The 15,675-nt window shown below is 37.9% G+C and overlaps 1 protein-coding gene across 1 annotated transcript; it reads right to left on the bottom strand.

Annotated features, from left to right (window-relative positions):
* Positions 1-97: 97 nt before the first annotated feature.
* Positions 98-12,291, bottom strand: LOC115429082 (F-box only protein 15-like). The gene is made up of 9 exons (XM_030148331.1): positions 12,092-12,291; positions 9,931-10,035; positions 9,513-9,755; positions 7,249-7,449; positions 7,041-7,164; positions 5,479-5,561; positions 4,605-4,750; positions 1,729-1,853; positions 98-463 (listed from the first exon to the last, which is right to left on the bottom strand). Exons 1-9 carry the CDS (start codon positions 12,289-12,291, stop codon positions 197-199), a joined length of 1,494 nt encoding a protein of 497 aa, XP_030004191.1. The 3' UTR covers positions 98-196.
* Positions 12,292-15,675: the final 3,384 nt, after the last annotated feature.

Raw genomic sequence — 15,675 nt, 5'->3', positions numbered from 1 at the left:
AATTCCTAGAGCAGAACTGGAAAAATTCAAAAAATTCAACCTCAACACGTCAAGTCATATACATTTTATAATTAATGTAAACAAGTGCATCAGAAACCTTTCAAATGTTAACAAAAATGCATACAAAGTCTTCTTCTACCCGGAAAACTCCGCAGATCTGCAAATAAACCTAAATGTGCAACATTCCCCTTCAGCTTCAGTAGTTGGTGCTGAAGTGCTTGTTGACTTTGTTGACAGAAAGGTAGATGGTGAAGCTGATGAGGAAGAACTGCCGCTCCTCCTCCAGCCACACCAGCATCATCTTTACATGACCATCTTCGTCTCTGTACTCTATCAGGAAGTGTTTCCCGCTGTAGTCGAAGGACAGACACTTCTTTGCCACCGTGGTGGAAACAGGAGCGCTCACACACCAGAAGGGTGTTTGGAACTCGTCAAGCAAGGTCAGCGACATGACGCAGCAGTTCTACAAAACATAAGAAAGAACCATCAGAGCTGCAGAAAAGGAACGCAGCCCGCTTTAGTCAACCAATCACATGACTAAACTGAACTTCACAACCTGTCTGTGAAATTTACTACAGTGTACAGACTGGCTGGATAACCCCGCCTCCAGTGTGGTCATGCTTTACACACAGACTTAAACATTATTACGCCGCCCTCCTGCCCTGAAGGGGAGGCAAGAGGTATTGTTTTTGGTTCAGTTTGTTTGTCAACAATCTAGCAGCAAAATTATTGTTTGAATTCATACCAAATTGGATTTATAGATTGCCAGTGACCCAGAATAGATGTGGTTACATTTTGGGAACAGTGAGTCAAAGTTCAAGTTTTTTATGAATTTTTAAAAATCTTTTTTTCCCCATTTTTTTAATAATGGGCAAAATTTCAAATCTTCATAAAAACATCAGTTTTGTTTCAATTTACTTCAAACGTGGTACATATAAAGAGGCAATTGATATGCTGACATCAGCACATGCATAGACATGATGTCATCAGCTGGATCCATGCCAAAATAAGCTACAATATGTGCGAGGGTCGGGTTTGGTGTGCCTAGCACCACTAGTTTTTGTTTTACTTATTACCTTGAGCATATACTGTAATGTTGTTAAAGTACAATGGTGCATTTATTTAGATCAGCTGAAGAGGCCTTTATCTGGTTATTATTACAAAAGTTCAGTCATTTTTCACATCGTTAATTACTTCCAATTACTGACTAATGCATATGAAATGATAATCATTGGACACAACATTACTCTACTATACATTCTACTTTTTATCAGTTTTCTTATTCCTTTGTTGTGAGCCACTGCAGGCAATTTATACAAAAAAAGGTCTAAAATTCCACTGTATTAGATTTTCCCAGCAGCAAACACTAACTACATCTAAAAGATGAAAAGAAATTTTTGGTACTTTATAAACCTGCAATTTTAACTTCAAGCTAATGTGTCAGTCTACTAACAGTGAACCAAAAATGAGATAAGATCCACACAACCTGAGCTCCCAAGATGATGTTTATTCACCACACTCATCCATCACTCATTTTTTATTCACTGTTCTTTTGGATCCTGTACGCCTTTCTCTACTAACAGCTCATTTCTTCCACCAAATGACAAAAGAAAATATGTTTTCTTAAGCTGTTCTACAAACATCCATGTGACTGAACCCTTTTTAGATGTATGTGAACTGAATTATTCATGTTGAAGTCAGTCCATAGACTTTCTTGGACTGACGTACCTCCACTGAGCCCTTCAGCTCCTCAGTTTTCCATGGCATCTTAATGTTTCCAGACAGGGTTCGGTGCTGACAGACATTAGTCCTGTTGATGACCTTCAGCTCCACTAGTCCATTCCGAATCTGAACTGAAGACAAATTATGATGGATGATGATAATCATTGCTGTTATCATTTATTAATGGCATGTAATGCCCATGTCTGCGTGAGTTTTCTCTGGGTACTCTGGCTTCCTCCCACCATAAAAACACCTGAATAGGTTAATTGGTTGATCGAAATCACCTGTGGGTGTGAATGTGAGGGTGAATAGTTGTATCCACCCCTGAACAGGTGAAAGGTGTTACCCCACTTTACCCCATGGTAGCTGGGTTTGGCTCCACTGCCTGCCCCCCCCCCCCCCCAAATCCCTCCAGAGAATTAAGCGGCTCAGAAAATAAATGAATTATTTCCGGATGTATTTATTATCAAGGTGTGTCTTCACTCTGTTCATTTCAATGAATATGTTTGTTATACTTGACAAAAGTGTCCTTTTTTGTTTACAATAAATTGCAGGACCTGAAAAAGCTTTCAGTGAAAAACATCTGAAGTGCATAAAAAACAACATCCTTTTCACTTTTTCTGTATTCTAATGTGCTCTGTACTCTGACTAGAAACATGATACTTTTTAAAGAAAAAAATAATAGGGAAAAATGTATAGTATTAATAATTCTCCATTTCTAGTTTGGGTTTCACCTTAAAGATGCGGGAGACTTTCACGACCAATTTTTCTGCAAATCTGTAAAACCTCAGTCATAGCCTAAGTATCATGAATCCGTAAGTCTTTCTGTGATTACTCACCTGAATCTTTTGAATCACGGTGAACAATTTCTTAGTGCCATCCACCATAAACAAACCATGTGTTTACAAAGAGAGCCAGGAGGTAACTCGGGCATCTTCGGAATTTTGTTGTGATGTGCATTGTGGAAAATGGCGTTTCATGCAGCCGCCTGGCAGTAGCAGCTGCCACAATGCAGAAACAGCAGGAACTCCCTTCCCTCTATGCATATTCCTCCAGCCATTTCCGCGTCGTGTTTCTTTCATCCATATAATATCATATGGTTGCTCTGCCGCTGTCAGGCGGCTGCGCAAACCTCCCTTTCTCACAATGCATGTCGCAACAAAATTCTGAAGATGCCCGAGTTACCTCCCGACTCTCTCTGTAAACACATGGTGTGTTTATAGTGGATGGCATTAAGAAATTATTCACCGAAATGCAAGAGATTCAGGTGAGTAATCACAGAAAGACTTACGGATTTGTGATACTTAGGCTATGACTGAGGTTTTACAGATTTGAGGAAAAATTAGTCACAAAAGTCTCCCGCACCTTTTAATTCATGTGTTTAGGTTCATAACGTATAACCGTTTGATGGGACTGTATTATGTAATCAGATCACCAGTGGATGAGCTTGTATTATGTGGTCAGACTACCAGTGAATCACTTAATATCACATAATGAAGACATGTGGGATTCTTCTTAGTTTCTAAAATCAGATTACTAATACAGAGTTCCTACAGGCTTTTACAAGTTCAATTTAAGACCTTTTTAAGACCTTTTCAAGACTACTTAGAACAGAATTTAATGCCCATTTCACAGCCATACTGGCAAAAATTCATGATTCAATGTATTTATTTACTCCAACACCTGGACGGTAAAGTTAGCAATAAATGATTCCTAATTTCAATATAAATTATCGAATGGAACCGAGTAGACTAGCATTACTTTCTTTGCATCTTGGACATTTCTCAGACACATTTAAATACAATCAAGCAAACAAATTTATGGCAACATAACTTAAGACCTACCATATAAAATTTAATACACTTTAAAGTAGGGATGTAAACAATTAATTGACTAACGATTAACTGTCGATAAGAATTTGCTCGATTAAATTAATTGTCGGTTAATTGCCCTTGTCCACCTGTCCACACCTGTCCGAAGGCTGCCGGTTTGTCCGCGCTGCGACGCCGCGGGTGGGATAGCCAGTCATTGAACCGGATCATGGCGTTGATGAGTTAGAATGTCTTTATGGACATGGTGGAGCCAAACACAGACCAGTCCGTCTGTTTGTGGGAGCAGTACACCCCCAAATAAATACACGAACAAATGCGGGGTCAGTGTAAGAACGTTTTCCCTGGAGGCTGGTCTAGTCCACGGTCAGTGAGACAGAAGTTAAAAACATCCTCCAGGCTCCTGAAGCAGGCCACAGGTATGTCGAGCATTTGCAAAGCTTCAGGAGGTGAGGAAAAGATAAATGAGCGAAAAGTTTCCCTTTCACTTCTGCGGGGGCACAGACTGCATCGTACAGTATTAGAAGTAGGACGGAAAGTGACGCACGCACATGCGCGGTTACCAACCAACACGCAAGCATACCCCGGCCGTACTGTGCACGTGCGAGTATCCCCCCACCCCCCCGCCGAAACGTACACACGTGCACCCAACCACCCGCCGGCGAAACGCACGCGCGTGCACCCCCCCATTACACACCGCCACACCAACAGATAAATTCCACAGGAAACACTGACTGTATCCAATGGTTCAATAAATCAGTCATTAGTGATTTGACATGCTTTTTTCATTAAGTGTATAAACAATATTTAGCTTTTATTCTTATAGACCGTATTGAAAAAGAAATTCAGGTTCTCAGGAAAATCGCCGCTTATCAATTAATCGTTAATCGATCAATAAGGGCAACCAACTAACAATTAATGAATTAATCAATAATTTGCATCCCTACTTTAAAGACTTTTTTAAGGTATTAAATGCAGATTTGTAAATTCAAGACTTTACAGACCCTGCGGGAACCCTCTAATAAATAATTTTTAAGTATGTTCATGCGTTACCTGCTCGACAGGAGAGCTGAGGGAAGTATCCTGACATGATCTGAGTGCCAGTGTTGTGCAGGACAAAGTGCAGAGTGTAGCCGTGAAGACCATATTCAGGATCTGAGTGGTCTGCAAGTGGTCTGTCTATAGGCTCAGAGTATGGGCTGCAGTAAGGGACAAACAGGATAAACGATCAAAACTTTAAAGATAAATACTGGAAAAATCTGGCGTTCTGTTAATGTAACGTTTCACTAATACTGAGTTGTACTTATTTACTTGGCTTTTTAAAAAAAAAAACAAAAAAAAAAAAACATGTATTTCAGTATTTAGATTTTGTTTACACACAAATTTGATTTATTTTTCAAGCATTTTAACATCAGGGCTTTCAGTACTCAGCATTATCCAGGGTCAATGTCACATTTTATTAAACATAATGGAGAAAGAGGACAGATAATCTACATCAAACAGCTAAACCTTTCGTAAGGAAACAAAATACTGCCAACAGTATTGTGAGACAAGATATTTGATCTATATGAGTCACTTCACCAGGTGATACTTAATAATTGATCATGACCCCATGTGTTTATACATAGTCATTAATCAGAACCAGAGCACCAACAATCTGAGTTCACTGTATTAAAGAAATGCTTTGCAAAAATATATTTTTTGCATTATTTTATTTATTCAAGTTAGTAATGTTAGAGTAAAAAACACATATTTCTAAATGAATGGTAATCTGTGTATTTTCTTGATAGCTAAGAAATGAAAAAATTACAATAGTAAATCACAATATTGTCTATAATAATATCATAATAGCAGACTTTTCACCAGTCCCTTCTTGGATTAGTTCAGCTGTTGATGCCTGTATCATCAGTCTGAGAGGTGAACTTACCACACTGGAGACCCCAGCAGACTTTTTTCCACCAGTCTATGGAAGTGGAGGCAGACCATGATGAAGGCCAAAGTATCCCGACCCTGTACAAACATTCACACACACACACGGGCATTTTTAGCCCATATTTGGGGGTGCTGAAGCACCCCTAAATTGATTCCCAGCACCCCTAAAATATTTTAAGACTGCTGAAATTTTTCTTTTTTCTTGTTTACTTTATGTCCATTCTTAACATGCTAGAAAAATGTCAAAACCATACACAGTACATGGCTGAAACATAATATTTTTGCAACAAAAATACAGCCCCCCCTCACCTTGTTTCAAAAATGGTTTGATCCTCCCTGTCCCTCCCCCCTTTCCTTGATTCAGACTGAGCTCCACCGGTATACAGCAGTGCCCAGGTGCCGCCTTCCAGACTTGGGATATGGTAGTGGTGTAAGTACTTGGTGTAAACTAGGACATGTGACACATTATCATCACCAGTCCCAATTTGTGCTACATTGAAATGTAGATCTCTGTTTATGCTGTTAGGTGGGAGTTAGCTGATGTTTTTTCTAGCTAAGAAATGTTCCGTGTGGTTCAGTCCACCTCTGTCCTCTGTTTGAACTTGACTGACAGAAGCTGCTGTTGTGTCTGTGCATGTGTTCAGATTAAAGACAAGGTGCTACTGTCTTTATCTGACTGGATGTCCATTAACTCCTATTGTGTGTGTGTGCGCGCGCGTGCGTGCGCGTCCATAGACAGCCAGCCTCATCATGAACGTACGATTGTTTTATTTTTTTCCTACAAATAAAAAAAAGAGCCAGATTCAAGTAAGATTCTAAGATCAACTCATGTAACTTCATTTTCCACAGCAACCCAACATTCCATTACAATGATATTGTAAGATGGATTAATGTACCAGTTTATATCTCTTATTAGATATAAAACACATTGTTTGGTTATTTGCCTTTTGGTTAAAGCACAAAGAGAGAGAGGGGAGCAGAGAGACACTTACATATACACTGGTCTACAATTTTTTTTTTTTTTTTTTTTTTACAAATTATCTGCCTCAGATATTAAATGTGCTAAATGTTATGTATTTTAATCAGATGAATGGGAAAACAAATGACCAAAACCAGTTTGCTAATGTTTTGACGGTATATGATGGTGTGTTCTTCCACATATATGTTGGTTTCTGTCCATTTATACAACAGATTTATAAATGTTCCACTGATAAAATCTGTAAAGTGAATGTATTGTCATGTACAGACAATGTTTTGAAGTAGATCTGGTAGCACTGACACTAATATTTCTCTGGATTTAAACCCATTCTCTCGTATATGTATATGTTGAGGAGCTGCTGTATCAAAATGGAGGATTGTCTTCCACCAGCAATTAGAGTTAGGGTATATTTCTTTTGACTCCAATCCATTCCTCTTTTACTGTGACTCAGCATTTAAATAACTTTGAGGGACCTTCATGTATCATTACTATTATAACATTTACTATATGCTGGCTTGCTTTTTTGATAATGTGTTTGAAATAATTAGAAACCACTCAGAAAATGTAACAGCATTTACCCTCGAGATGCCAATTATGAAGCCTGGAGACAGAAACACCAGTTTGATCAGTCTGTCCTTGCCAATGAGGTAAAATGGGTGAGTGCTCAAGTCCGACTTCAGCATTAAGGAATGCCAGTTGGGCCTGAGGGAGGAAAAGTAGAAGAGAGAGGGGCTGAATAGGAAGAGCTGAAGAGGATGTGGAAAAAGTGGAAGAGGTGGATCTGACCAATTGGCTCTGGGGTTCCCAAGCGTCCCCTTCCTGACTCCGTGCAGCTGGATTCTGGTGGTGTGGTGATGTCTGGGGAGGCTGCTGTTGCTCCAGCAGACAATCACAGATGTTTCAAAGTAGTACACTCTGGTCTGCTCCAGTGTAACCTTACGGCCAAAACGGTCACACACCATCAGTTCCCAGCTCACATTCAGATTCCTGGATGTGACAACAAAATGAAACTTAGATTACACACACATATTGGCCAAAATATTCAGTATTTTACTGTTTTAATACTAGGTATGGAGGATGGTGAATACCTAAAAAATCTTCAGGGGACAGGTGTGTAGGAGCATGAAGTATGAGTGAAGACTTTAATATAAGGTAATACAGGCTGTCCTGTATTAAAGTTTGTTGCAAGTTGAATGGACAGTGTGCATTTTTTGTACCTTTTTTCTTTTTCACTGTTTTAATGCTAGAAATACAGCCAATAGTCATTAACTGAGAAAAAACTAATACAGTGTTTAAAGCATAGAATGTATGCTCATGACATTCACGTGTCTACTGTTTACACAAAACATGAAAAATATTCAATATCCAGTTAAAGTGCAAAATGAAACATTATGAGTATGACATATACAATAAACATCCAAACAGATGTGGTGATAGCTTTTAAATTCTATTGTACAATCATAATAAACACTACCATATAACCAGGTAAGGAGGTTACAGAACACAATATTTCTAAAACTAATGGCAAAATAAAATGTTTCAATAATTGGATAAAGCTAATAAAATGCAGCTGAATATTATTTGTTGAAGACAACACAACACCCATATGAAAGCAAAACCTGATGTGAAAATTGCTAACTGCTAAATGAAGGTATAAGTTGAAGAATCAGGACGCCAACACGACTGTGTGTGTTTAAGTGAAGAGTACAGATACATAAATGGAGGAATTAACATCTACATTACTGGGATGGCTCATGACAAGTGTAAGATGTGGATTTGTCCCCTAACAGGACCAACGCAGGTCTTAAAATCAGATTCACATCACCATTCACATTGCCATGGCCCTCCATTATGCACTACTACATCTGGACTGCAGCAGAACATATGTCAGGATGCTTTTCCTTGACTGTAGCTCAGCCTTTAACACCATCCAGCCAGGCAAGTTGATTGCAAAGCTGACTGGCTTGGGGGTTCCGCCCAAGACCTGCAACTGGATCCTGGATTTCCTCATGGACAGACTGCAGGTGGTGAAGATGAGAGGCAAGGTTTCAGTTGAGCTCACAGTCAGCACAGGATCTCCACAGAGCTGCTACCTCAGCCCTAAACTATTCACCCTGTACACCAGTGACTGCATCTCCACTTGAGGCGACATCGTCATCATCAAGTACGCAAATGACAACCATTCTGGGTCTGATCAGAGCTGGAGACGAGTCAAGGTACAGAGGACTGATGAAAGACATTCTCATTTACAGTGAGAAGAATGACCATATCCTCAACGTAGACAAATCCAAGGAACAGATTATGGACTTTGGGAAGAAAGCCTCCCCTTTACAGCCCATTAACATCAGGCGGACAGAGGTAGAGAGGGGACTACTACAGGTTCCTTGGCCTTCAGTTGGCAGTGAACCTAAGCTGTACTGTTAACACCACTGCCACGTCGAAAAAGGCCCAGCAACTGCTGCACTTCATGAGGCTATTTAGAAAAGCTGGTCTGAGCCTTCGTTCCCTCACACAAGCATAAGATGAAGACCATCCTCACAAACGGCATCACCGCCTGGTACAGAAACACCACCCACGCAGAAAGGAGAGCTCTTCAGAGGGTCACAAAGACTGCAGAGAGCATCATAAAGACAAAACTTCCTTCTATGGACACCATATACATACAACGCTGCAACACCTTCCTCTGACACAAACACTCTGCATACAACCTCAGACACAGCAAAGCAGACAGCATCACCACTCATAGAACAAGTTTTCACAACAGCTTCTTCCCTGCCACAGTGAGACTGATGGCAAGTGGAAAACAACCAATAATCCTGTCCTACCTGCCTCAGTTCATGGAGATTATAAAAGGAAAAATATCCTTAGGTGCAATTTGTGTAAAGCATTTATTTTCAGATATTTACTGGAAGTCAATGTATTATTCTTTTTACTGCTCATATCTTCTTACTCTTGATATCTTTTAATCTTTTATGCTTGTCATCTGCATAAGAATGCCCATGTTCCTGAACAAGTGTTCAAATATGCAAATAAACTTTATCTTTTCTCACCTGAGGACCCACTCTGTCTGTGTGGGCAGACCAGTGTACGGGCTGATGTCTCTCAACTGTCTCCTCCACTTGTTCACTTCCTGTCCTGCCAGAGTCTTGAAGTACATCTTCTTCCACTGACCAAATGATCTCTGATTCTCTGTTTCCACCTGCTTGACTCTATGTGCTGTATCATCTACCAGTTTTGACAACCACATTTGATTCTTCCCAAACTCTGACAGGTAAATCTTGTGCCATATTACCCTATAGTGAAAAAGACAGACAGTGTTACAACATAGCAGTAATGACAGAACTCAACATCAACATTGCTAAGAATTGACTTGCTAAATAATTCTGTAATTCCGTTTCCTGATGGACACCCACATTTGACTTGATAGATTGATAGTGTAAGTGTGAAGCTGTAGTCTGTCAGTCTTACTCATCGTTAGCGAGTTGGTAAAAGAGTTTGCTGACGTGACTGACGCAGAACAGTGAGGGAGCATCGAGGTATGAGAGGATCTTAGTCAGAATCTCAAACGGCAACCTAAAAAGAGAGAGCAGCCAATAAGCAGCCACAGACAATATTGTAGGTCTAATAGATGTCTAAAGAGCCAAGTATTAAAATCATTAAAGAAAACCAGCAGGGCAGTCAGCTGGAGGTGTTTTTAATTCCTCATATTTTGCAGTACTTTCCATCAGTGGAGGTCTAACTGAATTAAAGGTACAGTGTGTAAGAATTTCAGAGGTTTAGGGGGATATAATTACAGTTCAAGGACTTTAGTATTCAAAATTATGCTTTCATTGGTGTACAATCACCTGACAATGCAAGTATGTGTATTTCTGTTACCTTAGAATGAACTATTTATACTTACAGAAGGAGTGGGTCACCTTTCACAAAACTATATTTCTAAAGCAGCTCATAATGGACTTCCTAACCTCCTCCTTTGTTAAATGATTCTTTGTGTTTTTACATGTCGCTGTATGTCAGGGTGAGAGTAGACTGGTTCAATCTGCAACTTATACCACTAAATGTTATACACAGAGCCTTCAAAGAAATGCAATCTGTACTGATCCACAATCTGCAGGTATTTATCGGCATTTATAAATCTCACAAAAGCAAAAGACCAAGAAAACAAATACATTTTAAATACCATTTGCTCCTCGTTAATTTGCATTGCAGCTGAATGCATGTTTAGTCAGCCTGGGTTCCTTTCATTTATGACATCCCCCTAGTAAACAAAATCAATTTATGAACTTGAAGGCTAGGGTTTTAAACATAACGGCTAAAATTTACTTCGGGGATCAAATGAGTGGCCATTTTTGTCAAAAAAAAAAAAAGTTGTGAGAAATGCATAGAACTGTGTTGAAATAATGCTAATACATTTGTGCACAGACTACTGATATTATTTGACAGTGGAAGCTCTATTTTCAGAAATATTGGATTTTGAATAGCACGTGTATGTGAAAACTTTTGCTGATGGATGGACGTGGCAGTGCACGGAAATAACATTACCCATGAAGATGTGGTCAGTACCAGTACTTTATTAGTAATAAATTTATATACTTACTATTGCTAATTCTCCTCTTATTCATAAATGTTAGTATTGTGGATCTAAAACTAACAGCTTAACAAAAACACAAAATGTGGCAGTGGACGGATGTGACATGGTTGTTACAGATCCCATCATACTGATGCTCGGCAGCCATGTCACCGTTTCCACAAATGATCCCTGTGCAAAAACTAGTATCATAATTATTTATTGTATAGTTTATCATCATACTAAAGAGGAAATGACAATATAGACTTGTTATTTCTTAATAAAAATGCTTATTATTAGAAAACTGTTGATTTAAAAAGTGACGTGTGATGTATGCATTCGTGTAACCTAAGCAGGATGGATCAGCACCATACTCCATATTGCAACCTGTAAAAATAAAACATGTGATATGTAGTATATAATCTTGTGAGAAAAATTGGGGAATGTAAAAGAATAGAATCTTCGTTTTTCAAGTAAATTCAGGTAAAATATAACTTGGCCATTTGTGACATGAAAGTATAGAATTAATTGTGATGAAATTGGACATTTTTGACCTGAAAACATAGTTCATATGACCATCAACATGTTGCAACAGAACTGAAATCCTGTAAATTTGCACAACTTGTATTTACCAACACAAAGTTCCTTTGGGGATTCACTTCTATTGATTTCTTATACACAAAAACATAAATAAGACCTCTAAGCAAATTTTAGCCGATAAGTCTCTCTCAACACAAGGTTAAAGCAGTTTCACTATGAAGGTCATGGGTGCAGCTTTAACTTTTGGTGACTTTTTACCGGGCAAAAAATTCTACCTGAATCTCTTACGGGTCCAGATAACTCTAAATCATTCCCGGGTGGTACCTAGCTAACTTTTACAGTTAGCATTAGCTAACGTTAGCTCACCTTTCTATTAAGCTCTCCTCGGGTTCAACTTTTGGTCCGGGGCTGCTAAAATGAAAATTATAGTTATTATAATAAAATCCAAATAAAACTATATTGAAGTATAAGCAAAGTGTGAATTCCTCTGTCCTGTCTTTAAAGGTATATCCACTTCATCACCTGGATTTGGTTCTCCTCAGCCGCGGTGCTAGCACTGCTTTCCGCCGTGTCTCACTCCTCTTCCCGGCGGTCAGACAACCCTCCGTAGCCAGTTTTCCCCTGCCAGGACCCGGCTGTCGTCTATCTGGGGCCGGTTTGCCAGGCTTCCTCTCTAAACCCTTTAAAAAACTCTGGAAAAACTGCCCGCGCCCAGCCGCCATTGTTAAGTGTACTGAAGGTGCCGCCACCTTTCAACGCGGACAGACAACTTCCGGTCATTTGTGATTACTGTGGGTCAGTGGCACAGACCGGCCAGTAGATGGCAGCCGAGTATTACACCAGTCTGCAATTAAAATGCCTCCAGAATAAGTAGGGACACATTACAAAGTCACCAAAATAGAAAACGTAAACCTATTAATCAGTCAATCAATCAATGGGTTAATTCAACAGGAATGTTTGTCTCAGAGCCACCAGATCTACTGCAAAATACTGTCTGCATATTACAATACATTCACTTTTTTTTTCTAATGGAAGATTTACAAATCTATTGTATAAATGTACATAAACCCATATTTATGTGCAATAAGACTTCATCATATACACTGAAAACATCAGCACTTTTGTCATTTTACAGTTCATCTTATTAAAGTATGTGCAATGTGATATATTTAATCTTTGAGACAGAGAAAATTGTAGTCCAGTATTATCTGAAATGTACTGAAATGGTTCAAACTATTATTCAAAAGTCATTATTTTCAGGGTCTGTAACCTTTTATTTATATGTTATAATGTAATTTATTTATTTAACAGGATCATTCAGGGTTTCCACAACTTCACTCCTGGCCTGTTATTTTTGACAAAGAAGAAGGAGGAGAAGAAGAAGAAGAAGAAGAAGAAGAAGAAGAAGAAGAAGAAGAAGAAGAAGAAGAAGAAGAAGAAGAAGAAGAAGAAGAAGAAGAAGAAGAAGAAGAAGAAGAAGAATCTTTATTTGTATATGTGGACACATAACACACACTAAAATTGACCCGCTGCTTTTATCCCATAGCTGAACATGCACAACACATTTTCACATTTATTTTACACTCTATAGTTAAACCTGCTTTAAATACAGTTGCTTTTCAAATCATTTTCTAATGCATTTTGTGTTTTTTTAACCCATAAAGACCCACACATCTACCGATGACCAAAACCATTTACTGCTCTAAACTGTTTAATACCTGTTGATCCACTAATCCTTTCGATACATGTAAATAATTGGTGTAAAAGGCAGTTTGTCATCTTTCCATGGTCATCAAATATGACCCATTTGGACGTTCAGAGGCTCTGTAGTTACTGTGGAAACATTGTCATTTTCTACAACACTGATTCACCTTTAAAACCCATGGCGCTAGATCAATAACAGTGGATGGACACACTTGGTATATGTTAAGTTAGTGATATATTTTGCTGAAAAAGACACTTTTTCTTCAGTTTTCCCTGTTTCTGATATAATAACCCTAAACTTTAATCTGAACTTTAATGAACATCTACATGATCAGTGAATTAAATAGAGAAAAATGCCTGATTTTCACTGTAAAAACACAAAATAAAGAGAATAATGTTATAATAAATGGTGAAAAATCACTTAAGAAAAGTCAAATATAGAAAAAAAAAAAAAAAAAAAAAATATATATATATATATATATATATATATATATATATATATATATATATTTTGGAACTGCCACATAAGTAGCACTGGGTCTTTATGAGTTTGTTTTTTGTTTTTTGTTTTTTTAATGAAAATAAATAAATAAATCAGAAAATCAAATTGAGAAAATCCAGTCAATAAATGATGCATTCTATGAATAATTAATGTTTCCCTTCGTGTGTGGGATAAAATACATTTATATCAAAATTTATATATACAATTTCTAATTCAAATGTAATGATTTGGTTAACGTGTCTTTTTTCCTCTAAAGTTCTTGGATCTGGAATCAACCCCATTGACAAAAAGAGTTCCTTTTAGTGTCTCAAACAGTTAAATATTTTTTGTGTTTATAACTGTTTAGTCATTACCTATTTATTTTGCACTTATTAACCATGCTTCCCTGTTATATATCAAGCAAGCACTCGGTGAATTAAAAGACAGATTAACTGATTTAGGACTCAAGTCAAAAACAGACATGAAAGCTGTTTAATGATCATGTGTATCACTAGTAGAGTATTAATAGAGAAGAGTAGAGGGATAGCATTTACCTAAGCAGTTACACACTTAAGGGTTAATAAAACACTTCCAAAGTAGTTTTGTTCTCTGCTTTATAATGCTCAGTTATTTACCTCTTGTCCTGTGTGTTACATAAACCTGACCCTCTTTGTAATTTAAGTAAAAGCTGTGAAACCTGAGATCTCACACACTGACTCACCAAACTTTTCACTATAACTTAACACTGCTCCCTCTGTCTCCAGTGTAAACATGTTGTTGGTCTCCAAGCAGTTTGACAAACAACCAGGTAGCATGTATGTGTTAATGTGCTCGTTTGGAAAATACTGGATGAGGCAGTGATGAAGAAAAGTCCTTGCTTCACCTCCTTATCATCCATCAGTTCCTGCTTTTAGAACCTGAATCAAAAAAAATGACATAATCCGTGGCTTAAAATGGGACAAGTCTAAATGTCTTCCGGCTCATGAGGTGAGTTCACTTACTTCAGTGGTAATGTTGTTATATAAGAGGTAATGCAGAGTGAAACATCATTATTGCTCTTGCAGTTACCGACAGTTAAATATTTACAATGATTGTATTAAATTTTCAAGTGTTGCTAACAGCTTTTACTTAAATGAAGCCCTACAACTGTTTTAAGCCTCTTTTAGCTTGTAAATTTTACTGTATATTAGGACGACTATTTGTAAATACTCAACAGTCTCATCATTGTCGTTTTCTGGTCAAAATAATAAAGCTGAAATTTAACACTTAAAATATAGCACTCATTATTCAAACTGAATGGATTAAAGTCAGTTTAACCAAGGGCTGTCAAACTCATTTTAGTTCAGGGGCCACATACAGCCCAATATGATGTCAAAGGTCAAATCTGTATATATTTTTCTTAAGACATGTCAGATTGTACATGGTTGTTCATGTTATTCCCTTTTTTGTGAGAGGATAGCTTGTAAATGTAAGCATTTTTCATGTACTAAAACAGAGAACATTTTCAAGAAAAATAATAATTATTTATAGGTTATGATATTATTACCCCACCCCCCTGAAGGGGATACAAGGGGTATTGTTTTTCATTTGGCTTGTTTCTTTGTTTGTTAACACTTTAGGGGCAAAACTATTGGTTGAATTCATGCCAAATTGGGCTTATAGATTGCCAGCAACCCAGAATAGATGCCATTACATTTTTGGAACGGTAGGTCAAAGTTCAAATTTTTTTATGATTTTTTAAAATCTTCCCATCTCTATTATAAAAGCCAAGTGGCTTCTGTGTGTGTGTGTGTGTGTGTGTGTGTGTGTGTGTGTGTCTGGGGACTCACACAAAATCCAGAAAGAGCTGACTGCTGAAGTTTGTCATACTTATGTATTTTTGCTCAAGGAACAGACTACCAAAAACAGCAAGTTGATAGGA

This window comes from Sphaeramia orbicularis, chromosome 12 (assembly GCF_902148855.1).
Source record: "Sphaeramia orbicularis chromosome 12, fSphaOr1.1, whole genome shotgun sequence".
NCBI lineage: Eukaryota > Metazoa > Chordata > Actinopteri > Kurtiformes > Apogonidae > Sphaeramia > Sphaeramia orbicularis.
Note: the sequence above shows the minus strand (reverse complement) of the source record. Positions and strands in the feature narration are given on the sequence as shown.